This window comes from Chlamydotis macqueenii, chromosome 4 (assembly GCF_036417535.1).
Source record: "Chlamydotis macqueenii isolate bChlMac1 chromosome 4, bChlMac1.mat, whole genome shotgun sequence".
NCBI classification, from domain to species: Eukaryota; Metazoa; Chordata; class Aves; order Otidiformes; family Otididae; genus Chlamydotis; species Chlamydotis macqueenii.
In genome coordinates, this window is record NC_141559.1 from 66110160 (window position 1) to 66134864 (window position 24705).

Sequence of the window (24705 nt, forward strand, 5' to 3'; positions counted from 1 at the left end):
TCTGCCGGGACTTTATTTTCCAGTGCCATGGATGGACTGCAAGTTATTTTCAGTGAACATGACCATAGTACATGTTCATATGAGTCATGCTGACCTCCATTAAAAACTGTATAGCTCAGATAAGCTTGCTGGCTGCAGCTGGTCTGAATTTGAGGAGCGAAATGAGCTTGTGGAAATGGTAGTATTTAGTGGCCTCCAAACAAAATAAAAAGCATGTCTCTGCCAGACTTTTCAGTGAAGTCATGTTCCACTTAAATAGAAAGCTTAGATGCTTTGCTTCATTTTATTAACATTTATAATTTAGATTATGATATACCTGGGATGATTTTCTGAATGGATACAACAACACAGTCAGTACCTAGGGAAACTTTTAACCAAAACAAGGAAAAATAGAGGAAAGAATACAGTGTAAAAGCAAAGTAGTAGCCAGTTTTAATTAGAGTTATGTTTTTCACATCTTTTGAATAATTTAGAATTTATTCTGGATGATTCTGAAATTTCTACATTTGTATGTTAGGGAAAAAAGCATTTCCCAAAACTTTTTTTTTGAGAGACTGTTTTAAAAATAGCCAGAACATTTTAGATATTCAGTTTTCCAATTAAAAAAAATATCATAAGTAGGATGTGTATGGAAGGACATATGAAAATTAATTAACTGCTTCAAACAATTCTAGTAACTTCAGTTTAAATTTTTTTGGAACAGATCTCCATCTGTGAGGGACAGATTTACAGGGATATATTAATAAGACAAGAATAAATGGGCTCAAACAGCATCAAAAGATGTGGAGGGAAATACTGGGTTGGGGTCAGAGTTAGCTCTTCTAGAGAGTGATGAAGTACTAGAGTTCTCAGGGGGGTTATGGTCTAATTATTTTGATCTTTTTCTAAATATGTGTCAGGCAAATACAATGCAGGAGTCTGGACCAGGTTGATTCCTGACAGCCCTTAAAAATCTACAACTTTGTAATTCTGAGTCTGCAGACTTTGAAAACTGTTTTTAATTGATGCTTCTTTCAGCACTATTTTTTGCAAATTGTAGTATTTTAAGTCTACTTTCCCAAAGGAATATTTTTGTTATGTTATTGTCTTGCATAGGTGATGTTTTCTTAGGGTCCATTCACCTTCAGTGATCCCATTTCTGGAATTTGAAGTGTAAGGTCTTTATGTATTTAACTCTCAGGAAAGCTAGGTTCATCTCTGATGATTATCACTGAAATATTGCTCTGGTTTCAGATAATAATTATATTAAATTTTTAACTTTACACTTCTGCTATTTTTGCAACAGTGTGGAGTAGTGATTTGGGACTAGGACAGACTTCAAAAGTTCATGCACAGAACAAGTTTCCCTGATGTAAGTCATCAAAATGAGGAATGACTCCCTGCAAATTGTGCAGTTTTTCAAAACGTCTCTGAATTTATTCTGGATCATTGAAAATTGTCCCCATGTGAAAGGAAAAAAAAAAAAACCAGACAGTCTGCTAATGTTCCCTGCATGTAGAACTTCTTTGATACAGGAATATCTCAAAAGCTGTTATGCCTACTTAAGTATCAGGTTGTAATATGCCGAATGTTTGGTTTTTTTACTGTCCACTTGTTTTTTATGTTTTTTTTTTTTAATGAGAAGCAGTGAAATGCCTAATATTGGTGACTTCAAAGCCATTTTTACTAAGCGACTACTAAGCACGTTAATTAACATCTCATTGACAAGAAGGATCAGCCTTATTCTGATGTCACAAACTTAATATTGTTAAAGCTGAGACTTAAATATTTAGCTTATAAGCCTATCATCATACTCCTGGACTCCATAGACTTTTGTTCCTGTGATTCACAGCTTACCAGCTATATGGACTATAACATAGTTTTAAAAGGCATTCTGGGTACTCCATGAATATTGCATCAAACAGTTATTTAGTATTTTCCCCACATTTGTCAGAACAAGGTACTCCATTATTTTTACAGAGGCTAATGTTTTGGTTAAATCTACTGCTAAGTCAAAAAGCTACATCCTGGGCTTTATTTTGTAGCAATTTATCCTGTGCTTATTTCAGTTTTACTTACGTAACATGTTGTAAGACCACTTAGCAAGGACATCATGTAAATGAATCTATGAAAAAAAAATGTGTGATGGAAGTTCAGTTCTTCCTGAAGAAGAATTTGGCAGTGTGGAAAAGATTATACTGACACACAACTAAATTGTCAAAATACAGTAATCTGTGGCTCAACTGCAAGGTAGTCTCTACTGCAATCACAGTTCAGAATAAGACCTGGAAAAAGAAGAAACTTTTTTTCTCCTTGCACTTTTATGTTCATACTTCAAGTGATTAGTGCTGGGGACAAAGGAGAACAATGAGAATTTTGTCCAAAAGAGGAAGCTACAGAATGACACATGCTGTTAGTGATTGGCAATGTCAGCAGGAAATAGTGCAAAGATACAAAACAGCCAGAGATGAAGAAAAATTATACTGAAATGAAAAGTACTGCAAGGAATGAAATGAAAATACTGCTTCAAAAATAAAGTGACACAAAACTCGGCCAAATAGTTGAGCCCATAGACCATCACAGGCAAATTGTAAAACAGGCATCAAAATGTCATAGCTCTACATTTGTAGGGTTTCTAAAAGTATAATAATGGAAGAAATCTTGAGCCTGCTTCTATTTCTGGAAGACACACAATAGAACACTGTGGTGGTCTTATGTAAGATTTGGATGCACGCATAGCACAGCTCAGCTCTGCAGGACCCTTTCCCTGAGGAAGGAGTGGAGCCTACATTGTGGAAAAGGTGGATACAGGGAAACAGAGACTACTAGCAAACTCATCTTGCCATCTTCCTATGGGCTGCCTTCCTTATATGCGGCAGGACTGAAAAGAAGTGGGGGACTCCACTCCAGCCATTAGTAATGCTGCCTTACATTTCTGTGGAAGAGCTCTCTACCGGCAATGACCTCCACTCCCATGGGCTCCCTCTGCCAGACCCTGCTGTTTGCTTTGGATACGGAGCTCAAGTTTTCTCTTCTGAAGCAAAATGCTGCAAATGCTTCAGAGGGATATTCTTCAGAGGGAAGAAAATCCAAAGAAGGCCTGAAGTTACGAAGGAGGAATTTTGCATTTGAAGCATAATGATAATGCTAAAGAAGAATGTAAGATGTGTATCAGTTACCTCCAGCCACTCCCATGTTGTGTATATAGGTATGTATGTGTTTAATTTCACAGTTCTTCTGTCCTCTGATAAGGCTATATTCATGGCTGAATCTAAATTACATTTTAAAATTAATTTCTAGGTAGCAGTCTTAGGATGCCATTTGGAACTTCTGGTTCCCTGCTTGAGGAAAAGAAAATGTTTAAGAATCTCTTTTCCTTCTTCCGTACTGGTGTTTCTTTAGCTCTGTTCAATTTTAGACTATGCTGTTTTTGCAGGAGATGTTGAAATATTGGTCTGAAGCTCTTTAAATTGCTTTCTTTTTAACCTATCTAGCACAATTTCAGTATTTGTACCTTTCCAGACAGGGAACACAGACACAATCTACTTACTTCAAGTATAGTTTTAAATCCTCCCATGTGAAAGGAAGAGTTCAATTTTTTTTGTTTGTTTTACTCCAAAGAATATTTTAATCACCTGACAGCCTGTGGAAATTAATCCTTCCTCTGTCATGTAAACTGACAGACAGCTGGGTGAAAGGGTTTTACTGGGCCATCGTGCACTGCATGCATCCTCTGATGCCTGTCCTTACAGTGCCCAACCTTACTACTTGAGTAAGCTCTTTTATGTTTTCAACAGATGACGAGAAAACATGGGCTCTCTTACTCAGTGGTATCCGTAATGCTAGCAGTGCTAATAAGAATAGCAAAAAGTCTAATGAAAAACACTTGATCTTTCTTTGTTTCATGACAGCCTGTCCTTTAAATTCATCAGACTTGGGCCATTCAGAGCCCTAAAGCGACTATACTATATCTATGGCTGCCTGCTATCTTCTTTTATTGCTGTCTCCCTTTTAATTAGCCTAACTCTGGTTTAGTGTTTTCATTCTTTGTTCTTTTTTTATTCCTGAGTAACAGACAAACTCTTACAGTCATCTACCCCTTACCTGCACTTTCTTATGTGAATTGCACAAAACAGAGCTGTGCTTGCCTATCAGTCCAGCTTATCCACAATGAAGTAGAGAATTTGCATAGATCCTAGTGTTATTTTCCTGGTGGAACAGAATATGGAGATTCACCATCAATGAAAAAACTGATGAGTTATTCAGAGAAAGCAATAGGAAACACAAAATAAATAATACCTAAGTGTAGCAAGGCTTTTCAGGCATCTCACTTGTTTTTCGTTTGTTTCAACAAGTGATGTACATTAAATGTCATATTTCATATTGTTTTACATTTCTGAACTCCCTGGGACATTCGGAGCTCTCTTCATCATATATTGCCAATGAATATAAAAGCAAAGCAAATATGATCTGGCCTCTTGTAGAAATTCTTGTAAGGTATTAAAATGAATGAGCAACACTCTTTTGACACGTTAAAAGATTAATATGTAAACAAATTTCAGGGTCTTGTGTGTTCTTTGTGTCTCCACTGGATCTGTCTTTGCTTCTGAAATTTCCATGCCATTTTGTAAAGCTACCAACTCACACAGAAACATGTTCGCCTTCCAGACCAAAGTGGAGAAGGTGTAAGTCAAGACCTAATCTTTTCAGTGCAGCAAGTCTGAATTTACATAAAAACAGCTTTCAGAAAGTACAGAGTGATGACAACTAGAGAACCAACAGAATTACTAATCTGTTTAAAAAGAAGACATATTTTGGTATGTAAATGACCACTTTATAAAGAAAAATATTCACTGTACACCAAAGAGTGTAACAATAGAGGAAGGAAGTTGTAATATAGGCGTTTGTATTGCATAAAGACAGGAGAGGGAGAGAGAATTTAGATAACAAGAAGAATTTCCTGCCTATTCATTTAAGAATAACTGTGCTGATTTTAGCAACGTTGAAAGTGCCCAAGTCTTGGTGCTCAATGCACAGAAGTCTTCTGTTTGTTTAAATAGCAAATGTCAGTGCTTTGTGTTTCTGTGGACTGTTACACTACTATTTTTCAAACCTATGCTGTAAAGACCACATAGGCAACGGAACTGGTTAGGACTGTCTGCTGAGACCACTAACCCAAGTGTTTGTTTCTGTATGGTTGTTCACCTATCCTCGTCAGCTGTTTCAAAACAACAATTAACAATCATTGAGTATCATATGACATAAACATTACTGTTGAATATCTGGTTGATATAAGTTGTTTGTAAGATGTTTTTTCACCATGAGAAAAATGGTACAGTGCCCCTTGCACCCTTCAGTGAGTTTCTGTAATACGGTGGCTTAGCATCACCCTTCTACCAAAACAAAACTCCTAGCAAAACTGAGACATTGATGTTTGAACCTACAACAAGGTTTGCTTAGGCTCATGGATTTGTTTGTGTCAGGTTCATCCATGGTACAGGTCTGCAGGAAAAAATTAAGAGACATTTTCAAGTTGTTAAGAAGAAACTTGTTGAGCTCTTTCATAGTACTCCACATAGGTTAATTGAGCAGAGTTGGAAACTGAGTATATCTGTCAGCTTGCTTTATTTCCTTTATGTATGTTGGTTAGCTTTGTATAACCCATCTGAAAAAAAAAAAAAACATTGAACTTGTCACTTTTCTGTTCTGTCATTTGTCTTAATAAAAACATCTGGGCAAAGTATCAGCTCACCCTTTGGACTAGAAACACACCCTAACAGCACGCTAGTGCTTAAGTCAGACTGTAAGGTTCAGTAGACATTGGTTTCAGATTTCCCTGGCTTTTTGATTCTATTTTGTTTTGTGGTTGTTTGGGGTTTTTTAAAGCAGAATTGTGAAATATGCTGTCTTGCTCCAGTCTCTCAAGCTGTTTTCCATGGGTGTACGAGCTAGGCTTTCTTGTGACTTTTTACTGCTGATTGGCCTAACAGTCTCTTGTCTGCAGTGAGCTGCTAATGAACCACCAAGGGATTAGGAGGAAAAGCCTGGCGAACATCCGCATGCTGCATCAGCTGAACTGGAGAAACTCTTCTGTCAGTCTCTTATTTTGAGACTGTAGATAAATTTCCTAATCATATTCGTGATAAAGTTAACTCAATACAATGTTCACAGCTGAAGTCCACAGGAAACATGACAGTTTTCCAGTAATATGCAGTAAACAATGTGGCAAAAAGCAGAGTGTATTTCTAACAATTAATGTTATTTGTAATTATTGATGGGAGGTCTTCTCCTTTTGCTATCTGGATGAAAACTTTACCACATTGTGTCATAAAATTCTCCCTCTTTCCACAGCTATGGGGTTCAAAAATGTCAGCATCCACATGCTGTGTATCACAGAAACTTTGTAGCACAGTGAGAACAGATGTAGTAACATTTCAGAATCTTAAGGGGCTGTATTAGAGCCCACAACATTTCTTATGAATGAAGTCTAACTTATGAATAAGTAAGGCTAGCGTTATTTCTTGAGTGGATTAGCAGCTCCATGTTCTCTAGAAGTCAACGCTGACTAGGTACGGCAGTAGTATGTTGGGACTAGCCTGGAAGGTGACGGCAAATATTTTGTATGTGATGAAGCAGTTCCATTAGAAGTGTAAAGGGAGGGCTCAGGTAGCTGGAGTGGTAAGCCAGAATTGTGGTCTTTGCAGCAGTGTCCTGAGAAGATAAAAGGAGCAAGGCAGCACTTGATAAAGACAGAAAAGAGAAGGTCACAATAGTTGAGAAGCAAAACCATGAAAGTCTGAATGAGAAGTTTAGTTGTCTGACAGGGAAAAAAAACACTGAATCTTAGAGCTGTTGCACTGAAGGCATTAGATATACTCTAGATTTGAAAGTATAAAGTGAGAAATAAACAAGAGGTGATACTCAGGTTAAAGGGCTGAAGAATTGACATGGCTAAGAAAGCTTTGGTGAAACTGCCTGTATCACCAGCATCAGCTCACACACTTACCCTTTGGCAGAATAACACAGTCTCTTAAACAATATCGAATGTAATGGAGGTGTGGTCATGTTGTACTAATAGGCCTGAGGAAGCATGGTGAGATGGGCTGCTGGAAGCTTCTTACCGCTTGTGGCATCCTATTGAACACAAATGCTGTGAGGCCATGTATCATTCTGAGCAAATTAAAGCAAATATCATAAAACACGATCCCTTGACATGCTGTGACTATCTCAAAATTTGAAGTGAAGCTTGCTGCATTAGTTCTTCATTGCTGAAGATGCATAGGAGTTCTACGAATGACAGTTAATAACTCTTTTGAAATTCTGTGTGGCAGGATGTTCTGGTTTTGTTAGTGAGGGGGGGGCCTAAGGTGGTTGCTTCAGTGGACTCGGCCGGGCCTAGGGCGGACCCGCTGCTGGCCAAGGCCGAGCCAATTGGTAGCAGAATGTCCCGTGATAACGCCTCTGCGATAACGTATTTAAGTAGGGGAAAACAGGAAAAAGAGGAGGAGAAGATGTGAAGCAGCTGAGCGGGGGGCAGAGAGGGGGAGGCGCAAGCCTCATGGGCCTTGCAGGCCTCACCCTCTGGCCTCCCGCTGGGCAGCCGACTGGGCCCGACTCGGCCCGGCCCGGCTGCAAGAAGTGGAGAGGAGATGAGAAGTGAATAAGATGTAAAAAGGATCCTGAGAGGCGTCTGCCAGCCTGTTGTGAGGAACGGCTGCAGACGCCAAGGTCAGTGAAGAAGGAGGGGGAGGAGTAACATGGCTCCTGGCCAAGATTCCTCTGCAACTTGTGGTGAAGACCATGGTGGAGCGGGTTGTCCCCCTGCAGCCCATGGAGGTCCACGGAGTGGCAGAGATCCACCTGCAGCCCGTGGAGGACCCCACGCCAGAGCAGGTGGAGGCCTGAAGGAGGCTGTGGCCCGTGGAGGGCCCACTGGGACAGCTGTTCTAGAGGGATTGCACCCCGTGGAAGAGATGACCCACGCCGGAGCAGTTTCACGAAGGACTGTGGCCCGTGGGAGGGACCCCACGCTGGAGCAGAGGAGGAATGCGAGGAGTTCTTCCCCTGACAATGATACAGCGGCGTAAAACAATGCGTGATGAACTGACCGCGACCCCCATTCCCTTTTCCCCCCCCGTGCCGCTCGGAAGGGGAAGGTAGTAGGATAATGTTAAGCCCGGGAAGAGGGAGGGGTGGGGGGAGGTTATCTTGTTGCCTGTCTCATTCTCCTGCTAATTTTAGAAATAAATGAATAGTTTTCCCCAAGTTGAGTCTGTTTTGCCCGTGACGGTAACTTTAAGGATTTCTCCCCGTCCTTATCTTAAACCTTGAGCCGTTTTTTCTTATATCATCTCCCCCTATTCTCTCGGAGGGTGGGGGGAGCGAGAGAGAGACTGCGTAGTCTGGTCCTGATCGGGGCTGAACTACGACACAGGATTTTCTCTGTAGTTTGGAAAATGATCAATATGTTCCCTCAAGTGCAAACACTTGAAAAATCATTAAGTTTCTTAGGAGAAAAAACCTTGCTAACAAATAGGTAGCAAAAACAAATCATGAGAACAGTTGAGCTTCATCTGTGGAATTACAACCGCCAAGTATTTTTCAGCTTCAGTTTCCACAGAGAATTTTAAAATATAGTTGTCTGACATTTTTAAGACATTGAACTTTTTAAAGGATTTTTTCTTTTTAATGAGGTTTAAAGATTTACAGTAAAGATGGAGTTATCAGAATAGTGTTTTCCCATGTGATGAGAAAAGTTCTGTCTTCTAATGGCATGTTTATGGCCATATTTAGTATATCTGCATTAATTTCCAGAAATATACACTAACAGATTCAGGGACCCACAATTTCACTGTATGGAAAGGAATGAACTTGAAATATAATTCCATGATAAGGACTCAAAAATACTCACATACTATTCAGAAGACTATTTAGAAGACTATTTACAGGTTTTGTGCTGCTTCTGACTTTTATAGAAACCCAAAACTTCTGAAGAGTGATCCAGATCTTCAGGTATACTTTTCAATTGGGACTACAGCTTAGTTGGCTGGTGAGGATGTTTTGTGTCAGAATCTTTGAAAAGCCTACTTTTGAATATTGTAATATATAACTTGTGCTATTTTAGTCAGTTCTGCAAAAGCACAGGATTTATGCATTGCCAAATCAATATACGCCAAGTGTGAAAAGCCAGAACTTCTGCTTCGTAACTTTATCTTGCCCCCCTCCAGGAACAGAGACAATTGGAGTCTCCATCCAGCTCATAAAAATTATTACTTCCTGCTGACATAAGGATGAAATTCCTGTTTAGAGAATTTTCATATTGGTAGTACAGCTTCTTGAGTGGGACGAGGAGGTAGTCGTCTTCTGACAAGACTAAGGCATCATCATGTCTGATCTGTGGCAACTCCTTGAGTTGTGAGAAGTGAAAAACGTTGGACACAGTTTGGGATGTACACTTAGATAAAATATGTGAGAAGAAATAAGGTACTGTGATGTCAGATTCTGTAAGGTGTGGGCCATTATAAAATTTAACATTTATAATGGTTGAATGTGTCATAGCATTTTGTATCTTTTCTTTGGATTCATTAAATATTTACTAAGAATTAAACACATTAAATATTACTAAGAGAGTTAAATTAAAACTAAAAGAGAAAACTTTGTATATTTTTGCTGGCTTTACGCAGTGATTTGATGAGCTAGAAGTTTTGTTGGATTTTATATATTTTTTTTTAAATTTACATTTATGTTTTACTTTATTCTCTTAATGTCTTATGTTAGTGGTAAATTTAAGAGAGAGAAAAGGGAGACTACAGTCTAATACCAGTTAGCTGCTGAGATAGTAAAATATTTGCATTTATGATACATCAGGATTTTCTGGCCCATTTTCTCCTTTAGAAAGAAAGAGTGGTTTACCTCTTTTTAAGATTAAAAAATATAAATTTATTTTAAATAGCTACTGAGAACAAATATTTTAATGATTTTATTGGATGTTGGAATATTTATTCAAACCTGTTCTTATTAAAGATAAGAGAAAAATGCTATTTATTTTTGTACTAAGTTGCAGGAATATCACTTTTAAAGCAATCATTAGATTGCTTTACCTTTACAGCATGTTTTTTACCCTCATCATATGCATGCTTAAAAGTATTATTTAGGATGTTCTCAGTCAAAATCTATAAATCAGAGATTCTGTTCTCAGACTTTATGTATGACATGGGACTCCTCCTGGTGCTGTTCCATTTCAGCTTTCTTTCGCTGTGCATAGAGGTCCTGTTTGCACCCAGCTCTGCCAGTTAGCCCAACCCGTAACTACCCTCCCTGCCCATGATAGTCTTCCCCAAAATCTGTTAGTGCAGCAGTGCACGTGTGCATCCCCGTTTGCTTTATGCAAAGTCATCAAGGTTATCTCAGATTACTAATCTGAACTTTTTAAACAAATCCAACTGAGTTTGACTTACGCAGGCCAGGCTCCCATGAACTATTTCAGTAGGCAGTCAGGAATATCAGATGATAGTAATCATCCTCATGGAAGTAATGATGAAAACCTGAGAGTAGCTTACGGCATCCAGATGAATAGGAGCACATAAGAAAAGGAAGTGTAAGGATGAAATACAAGCATTGCTGGGACTCCATCTGTAGACTTTTCAGTCTAAATTGTTTGGATCTTTTTTTAATGTTAACATTTAATGATATATAACATCAAGCAATAGCAGTAAGATCGATGGTATCAAGGATCTTATTCATAGTAATGTAAACAGAGTCACGGTATTGCAGTTTAGAGCTCTATCACAGGATGAGAAGTGACCATTTAGATATCTCCCTAGCTCAAAATATAACCAGTGACTTCAATTTAATATATTTGCTCTCATGATAAAAGCTAAGAACCTGCAAAGTGCTTTGATGAAAAGGAGACAGCATCTATAAAGCTTTCTAGGTTGAAACCTTTTATCTGCAGTTATACATAAGAAAAATACAGCTACCTGCTGTTCTGTATAAAAGACCTACATGGCATAGTAATTTATGCATTGGTGTCTTTCCTCCCATTCCTATTTCCTCCATTGCTATTTATCTTGTAGACCTTTTCCAAGTTTAATTCCACAATATAGTAAGACTTGGGTAGTTAGACAAGAGAGAAAATAGGGTTTCAATATTTGCAAGTATGTTAGCTACATTCTTGCTAGGTAAATGAAGATCACACACAAAATCCAAAACACACCGGCTACTGAGAAGAAAATTAACTCCATCCCTGCTGAAACCAGGACAATCACTTTCTTTTTTTTTTTTTTTAATGGAAGGCAAAGAATAAACCAACAGGCCACTTCACTAATTTTGGCAAGGTACTTGGAAAGAGAAATTATTACATTATGCAGTTTGTAACCCTACCTGTCAATAGAGTCAACTGCATTTTTAGGCAGGTAGGAATGTGAGGATCAGAAAGAGCTTTGTGCTGTTTTGCCTTCCTACAGGAGAAATATCTTTTGTAAGGTTTTATAAAGTTTTGTTAAAAAGCAATGACCCAAGTTTTGCCACAGGTTTCTTGCAAAGTCCTAGCCTTCCCTGGAGATTACTATTCTTACTGTGCTTTGGCATCCACCTGTAAAACTGGAGTAATACTAATTCTTTCCTTTCTTCTCTACTTCTCTTCTGTGCCTTGGAAGAAGAGTCAGAATTAGCCTAGGTGCAGTAGACCTACACCTCTGGGAAAAAAAAATGTTTATTTTGCCCGTACTTGAGGAGGCAGATCCCACACAGTGAATCTCCATGTGAGTGTTTGTCTAGTCACTGCCAGCCGAGGAGTCCAGATGTGGGGGCAATGGCAGCAGCCTTCTTTGCATCACTGCCATCACAAGCTCTGCTTCCCAGTTTTCTGCTCTCGGCTCTGAGCGCAACTGTCACAGAAGTAGTAAATACTGGGTCTTTTTAAAAAAAAAGTGTTTTCGTTTTAATATTTTTGGCAGACCAATGTTAATGAAAGCTATTAATGAAAATGAATGTGTCCATTCAGATGGCAATGTTGCGTGTACCCAAACACAACTTGTATCAGCCTTTCGGGTAAAGGCATGCAGATTGCAGGTGTTATGTTGCTGATGATGATAGATTATCCTGTTGTAGTCCCACATTGAAGGACAGCTGGACCTACTGTCCTGAAAACCGTTGATAAGATGACTTAGAAGGGAAAGATATTTAGCCTTGTTTGGAAAAAAAAGATTAAATGAGAGAAAGAAGAAGAATGTAAGGAGAAAGTTTGCAGCAAATAAAGGGAAAGATACCCAAGGAAAAGCAGTCAGCAGAAATGAAACTAATACGATATTTAGGATGGACTGTTAAACCTTAGGTTTTCTGACAGAAAAAGCCTAAGCAGCTTCAGGGAGTCCAATCCCAAGTGAAAAAGCAGAGAATAGTGACATGTGAACATTATGCTGTATGAATTTACTTATCCACCGTAGGAAAAAAAGGTACCTTTATTATATCTGTTAGCCTCCATGCTCCCACTTCGTTCCACTGTTTTCAGTAATGATAACACCCATCATAATGCAAGTATACTTAGGGGACTTAGAAGTTGCTGCCAGTTCTCACATAATGGGTTTTTTTTTTTTTAATCTTACCCAAGGAAAGAAAGAAAACCAAGCCCTTGGCAGTAATTGATTCTAACTGTATGAGGGACAGTGCTCTACCAGACAGAACGGAATTTGTTGCAATTGTTCCCCTGCTCATTTTTGCTGCAATAGAGGTGTTGTTTTTCTAATGTAAATTCCTTCTCACATGCTAAATTATTAAGGAATTTAAAGATTAAATCCTGAACCATGAATAGTGTGGTGCACTGCCTGTGACAATGCCAGTGTTGCAAACTCTTGTAGATAGTCCAGCGGCTATTACTGCTGTAAGATACCAGCTCAGTCCTGTGATATTCGTGTATTTCATCGCTAATATTTTCTATGGAAAATACTTTGTTTAGAAAATATTACTGAAGTGAGAAACCATCAAAAATAATGAGCTGGCTTTTCCTTCTCCCTCTCAATCTGTTCTTTTCTGGTTTTGTTTTCCCAATATTTAGTAAGCCTTAGAGAATTTGAGACAGCGTATTTTGGTTTTTTTTTTTGTTTTAATTAAAAAAAAAATATTAATGAACTTCTATGTATAAAATGCTGTATATTGCTTGCCACATGCAACAGTCTGTATCGCGTAGTACTGAGGCAGCTTTTTTTGCCCGGAGAAACTACCTGATAAGTTGGCGGGTCCCACCCTCTCCGCCCCTTCTCTCCAGCACAATTCGGGAAGAGCCACAGCCTCTGGCTCCGAGGGGGGTGTGAGCACCCCTTCCTCCTGGCAGCGGCTCCATCCCGAATCCCTCCTGCCCGCACCCTTCCTGCGCTGCCTGCCAGGCCGGGGCTGTTCCTGGGTACCCGACGCGCGTCCCGGTCCCCGCGTTGCCCAGGCAACCGGCTCCCCGCACCCACGCTGCCTCCCGCCGCCCGGCCCGGGGAGCGGCCGCGCCTCCCGCCCCCGTCTGCCGCCGCCTTCCCGGGGACATTTCCCGGGTGACCTGGGGCGGGGAGTGGCGGGGAGCGGGGCGTCCTGGGACTCCCCTTATGGCTGAGGGGCTGTGGCGGAGCCGGGTCACCCCAGCAGGCCGGAGCTGATCCGCCTGCCTCTGCGGGATGCGTTCCCTCCTGCTCCCCTCCCGCTCGCCCCCTTCCCTCGGCGGAGCCCTCTGCGTCTAGTTCTATGGCTTTGCAAAGAAAGCCAGGCAGAAGAGCACTTTCCTCAGTGGCGGTGGTCAGACCATGACCTAACTCATCATGAACTTGGAAGGGCTTGAAATGATAGCAGTTTTGATCGTGATTGTGCTGTTTGTTAAAGTGTTGGAACAGTTTGGGCTGATTGAAGCAGGTTTAGAAGGTAAGGGAGTGCTTTTCAGTGGCTTGTCATTTTTCTGTTCTGCATATTCTCTGGTGGCCAGGCAAGGGGCACCGGTAAGCTGGGTGCAAGATGCAACCTGAGTCACCTGGAGAGCGACGTGCGCGCCAGTGCCTGGGTGTAGTCGGTGTTGAAGTTGCAGCGATTTTCTTTCACAGGAAAAATAAACTGGTGTCCTGACTACTGCAAGGATAAACTTAGATGTTAAACAGAGAGAAATGCCTTAAAATCTGAATCTCTTCCTCCTGTTTTAGATCTGCGAATTTAAAGTAGAGGGATCAAAGCGGATTTCAGGATGTTAACATGCAAATACTGTTATATTGCCTTAAAATTGTCTTGTAATCTATTCAAAATTGGTTTGTAATCTATTCAAAATTGCTTTGTAATCTATTCATGTTAACATCATTTGTACTGGGATTGTTATAATACCAAGTTTTATATCTTATAGTGTTTAAAAACCTGTTGAATATTTGATTTATTCTTAACATTTTAAAAATGTGTCTGTAGAAGAAGAACTACAATATTCAGATTCAAAATAAGCAACTTAAACATTCACTTAGGGCAATCAAGTGCAAGTTTTATTGCTTGATGCTTTGTTTATCTTAGATCAGTTCCTTCTTTCTTAGCAATATTGTTTGTGTATCAAGCAGTAAAAATGAAAAATAAGAAGCTTACTTTATTTTAAATGTGCTTTTTATTTGTAAAACCTAGTGGAATATTGAGTATTTTAATCTTACTTCTAAAGGCACTGTTATTCTTACCATACGAGGAGTTAGTCTACAAAAACACTGATTGCAGCATGGTTGATAACGTCATGATATTCATTGCATCCCAGGGTTTTATTAGGTTCCAGACTGAAATGATCTGTTTCTCAAACATCGAAGAAATATCATATTCTCAAATCTTCTTGTAAGCTAGCATTTGAGTATATATATATGCCTGTGAAAAGGGGAACTTTGTTGACTGAGAGATTGTGGTTTCATGTGTTAACGAGTAAGAATATAAGCAAAATTTTCTCCTATGAAAAGGTCTAAAGTAATCCTGTTCATGTAACCCTTTCAAGAAACACAGTTTTATCTTCAAGTGATTTTAAATAAGTTCACTCAACTGTTTCTCTGTCTGTGTTGTTGTCTTGTGTGGACTTGCTAGTATTGATTACAGAATCTGAAAGCCCTGCAGGGGCTCACAAAAATGTGTTATCAAGCGCATTTTTGTAAAGAATTTATGTATCCATTAGAGCACATTATATTGAGTTTAATTGACAATGGAGAGATGAACTTCGGCTTTTCTTTTTGTTTTGTGTTCAGTTGTAAATAGAAATGTAAATCACCTTGGGAAATGTTATGATAAAAGTTGTCTCCAGCATTAGAGGCAGCAGAGATTAAAAAAAAAAAACAAAGGTGATATTGACTGTTCAGGTTGGTCAGCAGGTTTCTGTGTGCTCTGTTGAGTCTTGATTGTTGTCCGTCCTTGTTTTTATGGCTGGGGAAACTGATAATGGAAAGATCATTAGAAAAACATTGAAGCTGTCTGTAAGTGGTTGTAAGATTTCTGTAAGAAATAAGTTTCTCATGCAGCTACCTCTTTTTTTCTGCCTCAGTGGTCAAGAAACTGGTGGTCTGCATGTGCATGCAGTCTAAAAGTTTCTTCTGACCTAGTGCAGCACAGGTTTCCAGCATGTCAGCTAGATGAAACCACAGGGACACACATGTGCGCCGTTCCTCTGGTGTTCAACTGCTATGAATGAGATAAAAGGCATGTTACACGGGAGTCAAGTAGCAGTTATAAACAATGATTTATGAAAATGAGGCTTAGCTAAATTGTACAGATTTACAAATTAGTTTTCTCATAGTTCAGGAACAGGGCAGGTTTATTCTCCATTTCTTTCTTAAACTTGGAATTAAAGATCTGAATTGATAGCAATAGAAAAAAAAAGACATACACTTTTATAAGGAGTTGAAAAAGTTGTTATGATTTTAAATATCAAGGTTATTCATTTCCACCCATGAATGGAAAAGTACATGCATCATAAAATTGTGCAAATGTTGGAGATATTTTGAAGTAGAATGTTAAGAATAAATTAATTTTACAAGTATACTCCGGCTATCCTGTGCTTTTCCAGGAATCAGTGAGGAAGTTGGTTGCAGTTTTCAGATAATTTTGTTTATTATAAGGACATTGCAGTTGTCTGGTTTGGTATAGTCCTTCTTTATTATTTTTTTTTTTCTCAAAGCTGGGTATGTCCCAATGAAATCTTTTTGCATGTTTTGTAGAAATGAATAGTTCATGGGTTATAAAAGATGTCCTATGTATATCTGGAAATCATCCATAGATTCAGTACTAATCTGTAACACAGTGCACCTAAGGCAGGACGCTAAATCTGAAGTCTGTAAATCGTACTGAAGCTTTGGTAGAGATGTAGGTTTCAGAATTAGTCCCTATCGTCATAACAAAAGCTTGAAGCTAACTTATTTTCCCTCCTATACCAGTTTATCATAATTCTCGACTTTGTGAACCACTTCCACATTAATTCACAAGAATCAGGGGCAATTTATGTAAATCAGTAGGAAAATCTCATTTTCCTCTTTTTCAGTGTCATAATAACTATCATAAGTGTAAGTAATACCCTGCTTTCTTCAGACTTTTCAATACAAATTATATGTATAATGATAATATGAAAATATTTTTGTTATTTATGTAAATAATATAATATTTTCAGAATAGAAATTGTGTATACTTTCTTATACTTATTTTCTGATGTACTGCACTCACTTAGATAACAGTATACTTCTGTGGTTTTTTCCAGTTGCCTTCAACTGCTGAGTGATTCTCTTGTTGTTGTAGGAGAAGTATTTTCAAATAGGTGTGTTTAATATTGTATGACAGCTCTTAAAGTGGTAAGTGGCAGAATAGATTTATATACTTTTGTAGCTTGTGGGTTTCAGAGACTTTATCTCTAGGTTACATATTATTTTATGATGTATTGCACTCACTTAGGTGACAGTATGCTTTCTGTGGTTTTGCCTAGTTGCCTTTAACTGCTGAGTGGTTTTACTGTTGTTATAAAAGTGTTTTCAAATATTGTTCATTCAAAAAGATATTTTTAATGTTGTATGACAGCTCCTAAAGTGATAAGAAGCAGAACAGATTTATTCACTCTCATGGGTTGTGGATTGCACAGACTTTGTCTCTAGGTTACATATTTAACTCTCCATTAATTAGGTTATGTCCTCCTTAATAAACTTCACTGATTTTTTTAAAACAGTAGTGTATTAGGTGTCAGGAGTAATGTATTGATACCTAATGAGGAAAGTTTGTTCACACCTAGATATAAATTCAAAATTAGTCATGTTTCTTGTATGCCAACTTTTTCTAAAAGTCATTCACGATTAAAATGAAATACAAGAACTGAGGAAGTAAAATATACAGTATATTAGCATATTAAGATTATGCAATATTCAGGATATCAGTTTATATTATTTCAATATACTTCTAGTACTTTTCTGAAAAGATTGTGGTCTTCATGTATAAGGATCATATAAATTGATCAAGATATGGAAGAGGTTTTGTATGTGAATGTCTTCCTTGTATGTCAGTTATTCTGGGTAAATTGTTGGAGACAGAGTGGTTGAAACATCATGAGTTCAGCCCTTTCCTAAGTTAAAATGCTTTTGTCTTAATGTTTCTTGGGAAACTTGGATTGATTTTCGAAATCTAAATCACTTTTCAATTAAATAAACAGCAAAATAAACTCATTTTCATCAATGTAAGTACTGAAACCTACACAATCAGGGATAAGGTTCAGAGAAGTGTGAAGGATATGAGTGATCCAAAATATTTACGTAAGAATACCCTGTTTGTTAGGAAATACTCTTACAGCGGTTAGTACCTCTAACAGGAATTAAAAGGGCATAGAAGTAATTGTGTATGTTACTGTAAAATGTGGATTCCATATGTCTATATTATTTATATCTATCCAGTCTCCTTGCTTAGGAGCTCTGAGAGTGGCAGTAGTAGAACTTTACAGCTAAAATTGTAATAATTGAGTTAAATTACTGAAACATTTGATTCCCCTAAAATGGCAAAACAGCTTCTAATCCCATTTTAATAATCCTGGCTATTGACAACTTCCTATTCATCAGCTGGAAAAGAGAACAAAACCCCAGACACATAGGGAGTTGCTTCTGATATTTACAACTGGTTTTGACAAGGGCTGGATATGACTGGAAACAAGGCTAAAGTTACTTGTAGTTGCTCTGAAATTAGCAGCCACTGGAGCTGTTTTGTCATCCAGGATATGTTCTGCTGGGAATGTCAACATTTCCACAGGGGCGTCCCTCTTCACAGTGTTGTTCCTTGATGGAAATGGAAGAATATTAGTTTCAGAGGATTCATAGCCTCTAGCACATCATGCTAGAAATGGCCTGTAGTAAACATAGGGGCTTTTCTGCCGTTTTTCTTTTCTTAGGATCAGTGTTGATGTCAAAGAGAGTTATGTGCAGAATTATGAAGTACAAAAGCAATCATGGACCAATATATGAAATGATTAGCCAAAACTGACAGTGTGCAAAAGAAAAAGAGATTATGGAAATTTTAATATTAGCAATTTCAGGCATTTCTTAGAAGCAATTTGTTCAATTAAGTCTTCATCTACAGGAAGATAAATTGAATTAAACCAGCTGTTGAAACAATGACTCAGATGCAGACTAGTGAGCAGTAGATAGAAATCTTTAACACAGAACTCCAGTGAAGTTTTCCATGATGAAGTATTTCTGCTCAAACAGCACTAGCAAGTCATGTGTAGACAGCGGCATGTATTGTGGCTGTTTTGGACCTATGCGCACATGAGCACCTGACCAGGTTGTGCATCCTGCATGACTGGTCAGCAGGCCACTACTAGGAAGAGTTTTGTTTGTTTTTTTTTTTTTTTTTTTTAAATACTAGAAGCCTCAAGTTGTGGATATAAGTTAAAAAAAAAAAAAAAACAAACCAAAAATAGACAGGTAAGAAGAGAAGATTTCTAGTCAAGGAATTTCGTGAATAGGTACTTTCAGCCCTTAGTTGCCAGCTTTAAGCAGTCTGATGTCTCTGAATCATCTTCTGAAGGCTGGTCCATTGTTGCTGAAAAGCCTTCTAGTGTTCCCAGGTCAGTGTCTGCTGAAGAGCTTCTTTTCTCAAGAGTAGTTTTCGCTCCCAATGATAATGTGCTTGTCTAGTGCTTTACAACCACAGGAATCAAAAGTAGGTAAATACTGTAACTGCAAATGAAGAAGAGATGTCAAAGAAATAGATGGATAAAGAGCAGTACACTATGAGTTATCAATACAATACCTTTTGCAAACCTACTAGTTTATAATTAACCTTTTTAAAAAACAAAATAACAAAAATATTAGACCCAAATAAGCAGAGAGTTGATCAGAAAACTCTCAGCTTTTCTCTCTGGTGGATAGTTGTGGTGCAGCTCATCAACACAAGGGTCTCATGCCTGTTGCAGCTTGGTTATTAGATATCTCATTCAGAACGGGACTTTGAATAAATGGAAATTGTCTCATCTATAAAATAGAAGAATACTAGAACCTTATTGCTTGGTTTTACTCTTTCATAATTTTAGGTAGTAACATAGAGAATTTTATGGAAATAATCTGTGTATCATAGAATCTTAGAATTATAGAATGGTTAGAGTTGGAAGGGACCTTCAAAGGTCATCTAGTCCAACACCCCTACAAGGAGCAGGGACATCCCTGACTAGATCAGGTTGCTCAGAGCCCCATCCAACCTGGCCTTGCATGTTTCCAGGGATGGGGCATCCACCACCCCTCTGGGCAACCTGTTCCAGTGTTCTACAACTTGCATTTTAAAAATTTTTTTTCCTAATATCCAATCTAAATCTACCTCCCTCTATTTTAAAGCCATTAACCCTTGTCCTATCACAACAGGCCCTACTGAACAGTCTCTCCCCATCTTTCTTTTAGGCCCCCTTGAGGTACTGGAAGACCCTTATAGGGTCTCCCCGGAGCCTTCTCTTCTCCAGGCTGAACAGCCCCAACTCTCTCAGCCTGTCCTCATAGGAAAGGTGCTCCAGCCATCTTATAATCTTTGTGACCCTCCTCTGGACCTTCTCCAACTGGTCCATGTCCTTCTTATGTTGGGGGCTCCAGAACTGGACACAGTACTACAGGTAGGGTCTCACCAGGGCAGAGTAGAGGGGGAGAATCACCTCCCTTGACCTGCTGGCCACGCTCCTCTTGATGCAGCCCAGGATGTGACTGGCCTTCTGGGCCGCAAGGCTGCAAGGGCGTGTTGCCCGCATGAGAAAGAGAAGTTGTTCTGGCCTGTTTTGTCTCCTCCAAGGAGACAACTTCTGATATTTACTTCCTCTACTTCCTACTGACTACTCAATATAGAATTTATATTTTCAAAGTATACGTTTAATTTTTTCTCTTTGAATGAGTAAATACTACATTCCTACTGTCAAAGAGCCACCATAAACAAAGGAAAATTAGGCACTGCACAGTGTCTGCCTATCACTGTAAATACCTTTGCTTGTACTTATTCTCCACAAGACTGAATTATCTTTTAATGAAAATCTATAAATGTCCCCTAGTTACATTTATAGACTTTCTTTTTTTACAATTTCACTATCTTAGCTATCAGTAAATACAGGTAGTACAGATCAAAATATACACAATTTATTCCAAGTTTTGAGAATGTTTATTTCTTTTCGGTAATTAAGGCTGAAATAGAAAAAAAAATCTATTTATTTTTTAATTATTAAAAAAAAAAGTTAAGATGGTGTTATGGATTTTTTTAAAGGAAGATATTTAAAGCTAATTAGTTTTGTGGTCTACTGAGTAAAAGAGGAAATATTTTGTAAGAACACCATTTTGTCAATGATTAGGAGGAAAATGACATACCAAAGTTTGTAGGCAGAAGAAAATAATCTGACTAGCGAAATCATGTGTATCCATTCTGTTTAGAAATATGTTAGTGCTAATAATACCTCCTACACTTTTTTTTTCCCTGTAGAATTCAAAATGCTTTACAGCAGTAAATGCAATTGTCTCCTGCTGTATGCAAATGTATCAGGAAAATGAAACCAGAGAGTAGTAAATTTCACCAGTTGATACATGAAGTAAAAAGTTGTCACATCATGTGGTTTAAATTCCTGTATACCACAGGGCAATAAATGTCATCCATTGGCTTTTGTGATGAACTCCATAGCATGTTTTAACTAAACCATGAAATCTCTTTGCTGAAAAGAGAAAGCAAGTGAGCGTAAGTGATGATTTTTTTTTTTTTCTTTTCCATTTGGGATCTGTTCATTTGGGTCAGTGATACTCTCAAACTGTTAGAGTCACAGGCTTTCTCAAGTCAGGTGGGGTCACTCCAAAACCTTGACATGTTCTGAAGATGACAAGGGAAGGAGTAATCACTTAATTTCACAATTTCTTCCTTTTTGCTATTCTTAAAAAACAGTATCTGATTCCAGTTTTTTTTTCCCTTATCTTCACCAGTGATTCATGTTGTTTGTTTCTGTGCATCACTCCCAGATTTACCCTCCCTTTTAAGTAAGCAGTATGTTTTCTGAATATTAGCTTAATGTCAGTCATGTGGAGTATGTTTCAGAAATCAAGATTATTTAGTCCTGTGTGTTCTTATATCAATGGTGAAAGATTAGACAACATCACTGAAAGCGTGCTAGACAGCCTTATTATTTTGTATTGTATTTTGTATCTTCACGTTGCCCTGTGGACCCTTTCTGAATTCTCTGCCTAAATTTCTTCATATATGATTACAAATGATTGTATGTTTTCTTAAGATTATGAAGATCTTGTGTTTTAGCTATTTTTTTTTAGTTATCTGACCTATATATCTGGTAGCTATCAATGAATTGTTGAGCACCTGGTAGAAAATTCAGTCCAGCCAGACTGAATACTGCCTAAATCTAATGAGGCAGATGATTTAATCTGATACTACATCTCTGGTTTTGATTTCTGCAGTCTTTTTCCCTAGTGGTATCTCTAGAAGTAATTTCTGGTTGTGGTTGTCCACTATTTATTTTTGATAGCCCTTACTGTTTTCAGAAAACACGATAGAAGAATTAATATATATGGTTCTCCAGGCACATTTTCTTTATTGAATCAATAGTCCCAAAATTATTCTTCTTCAAACAGACAGATAAAACTTGGATCATTCAAAGCAGGCCACGGCAGCTGTCTTCTCATTGTTGATAATATGAGATAATGAAAGAAAAAGAGATTACATCAGGTGAATACCTGTATATTAATCAGATATTTATTTCTGAAGCAGTATGATTCTAAATTTAACACTTATGATTAACAACAAATTCTAATACTGAAAAGTACAACAAAATAAACCTGTACATCTGAAGCAGAAAAGAGAAAGTGTTATTAGAGAAGTTTAGGACATTAAGGAAGATGCCTTCACTGCATGATAAAGCGTAACAGTCATCAAATGTTGTAGGTTCATCAAAATAAACTCTTGTACTCCAAGGTCTACCCCTACATCAGGAAGGTTTGATAGAGAGGTATCGACACAGCCCTGATTCACCTCTGGGGGGAGCAGGATCAAGTTATGTGAAATCCACCTGACAGTGGGTTTTTTGGTCCCTTTATTATACTTTTCCATCAGGCTGACAACTATTTGTGTTCAGTGATGGCCTGCTGTTGCAAAGGCAATCATGCTATTATACAGACAGAGAAAAAGAAGTTACATAATTTTGTCTTGAAATCATTTCTGGAACTGACCTAATATAAAGATATTCGTTCCTGTGCATGCGTGTGATAAGAACGGAGAGAAAAAGTTCTGGAGAAAGTTCTAATGACCCACAACCCAAAACTGTAAGATGTGTTACTTTCAAGGTGAAAAAAAAATAGAGAGAGTTATGTGCAGTATGTATAAGGAGTGTCACATCTCACAGTTGCATGAATGCTTACTGGGTTGCTTATAAAAAGAGATGCCTTTTGGACCCCTTGCATTATCCATGCTCACTGTCACTCTGGCTTAACACAAATGAACATCTGATAAGAGACGTCTTCTTGTAGAAACTACTTTTCTAGCTGTGTTCTCAAGAATGCCATAAGCTATCCAATTTCCATAAGTAGTTGTAAGCAATGTCTATACTTTTGAATACTTATCTCATAGGTTAATGTTGTGCCTATATTACAGCATTGTCAAAATCCATTTTCTTGAAAAAGATCTGAGTCCACTAATGCTTTATGAGGACACATATTAAAACAATCTCATTACCTAGTTTACAAATATTTCAAACCTAATGTAATACATTTCAAGGTTAATTGCTACTATTATCTCTATTTAGAAAACCTTATGCTCTCTCTTGTGTTAAAGGTAAATTATTATACAAGTGTGCGTGTATATTGGCTGAATGCTTTAGGAATATTGGAGTAATTTTATCCAAAACTTTCTTTAACATCTTGACTGAGAAGGTGAGACAGCATGTCATGCCAGTGAGACCGAGAAATGAACTATTCTCCCCTCCACCCTGCTTTTCAAAAGGTCTTTTCAGAAGATCAGTCATTTTGCATCTCACATGTTATTTGCAGCTTATCAGGCCCATTTTCTTGGAAAATATCTGGTCAAGGATTTCAAATGCAGTGAACAAGCCATCTGCAAGTTGAGCTGTTCCTTTGATAGCAGAAGCTCATACTCAATCAGCATTTTTTCCAACTCTGCCTCTACCAAGTGGTGATGGGGTGGCTGTAGGTCACCAGGGAAGGCAATTGCTGCTGGTGGAAAAAATCATCTGTATACAGCCATCTCTTGGCTATGTCTGAGGAGCTTTCAGAAGAAAGACACAGAAACAAGACACAGCCTACATAAGTTTTTCTGATGATGGCAGCCCACGCTTATCTGTTGCGCTTAAAAAGCAGGCAGAGATTTATCTTGTAATGCCTGTTGAGTGAACCTGGTATTTCTGGAAAGCCCAAATTTGTGCACATAATCCGTAATGCTCATGTGCAGTTCCCTTGGAGGATAAGACTATATTCTGCCACTATAGGAGGGTGTAGTCTGCCCACCTGGAAAGTAATCTATCATCTGAGTAAAGTCCTTGACTGTTTTTTCATTAGAAAACTTTTTCGCTCTAAGTCAAATTTTATTTATCCTTAGGATATAAATGTTAAGTATTTAAAATATATTAACATGCCATCTGAGTTCCCTCCTTTGAAGTCTGAGATTTAAATTTATATTTGCAAGACAGTACAAGTACCTGTTCTCTCAAAACAATGTTTGTCACTGAACATTTAGCAAGAGTCCAAGGACAGAAGGTGCATTGGAAGTCTGACTTGCTTCATTTGTAACTTGCAGCTGGTGATAAAAGGAATTTTACACAGTTTGAGTTTTCTAAATTTTTAATGTATTTGAACAAAAAAAAATACTTTAATATGCTCTCATTATATGTATTTTATTCAACATCAATCTAGATTGTTTTAATTTGAGTTTAAGTCTTCTAAGACTTATTTTACAAATAAAAATCCTGTTCTTACATAAATGTGGCAATGTAAATGCCATGCTTGAGATTGAAGAGAAGTTAGAGCTCCTTCCTTCTTACTCCTCGCCACAAAGCTCAGAGTTCACATTCTGGCAAATTTTAAGGCTAGATAAATAATTTGAGATGAATTGATTTACCAGAACATGTGTAATGGTCTTCAGAAGTAGAGAGGTATACCTGAAGGCAGAATATGGTGCTGTAATTGCTTTAAATAAGTTGGCAATTTAGATATAATGAAATGTAGTTTATTTGCCCACAATCAAAATTGCTTTAATAGT

General features: G+C 38.0%; 1 protein-coding gene across 8 annotated transcripts in view; it reads left to right on the forward strand.

Moving 5' to 3' along the window:
* The window catches only part of KCNIP4 (potassium voltage-gated channel interacting protein 4), a 457716-nt gene that overhangs the window by 224823 nt on the left and 208188 nt on the right, over positions 1-24705 (forward strand). The window contains exon 1 of one of the 8 annotated variants that reach the window (XM_086746792.1): positions 13757-13878. The exons of the other annotated variants lie outside the window; for them this stretch is intronic. Coding sequence (XP_086602918.1) covers positions 13779-13878 — 100 coding nt within the window. The 5' untranslated portion in view covers positions 13757-13778. Of the gene's footprint in view, positions 1-13756; positions 13879-24705 lie in introns of those variants that run through there. 8 annotated transcript variants of the gene reach the window in all.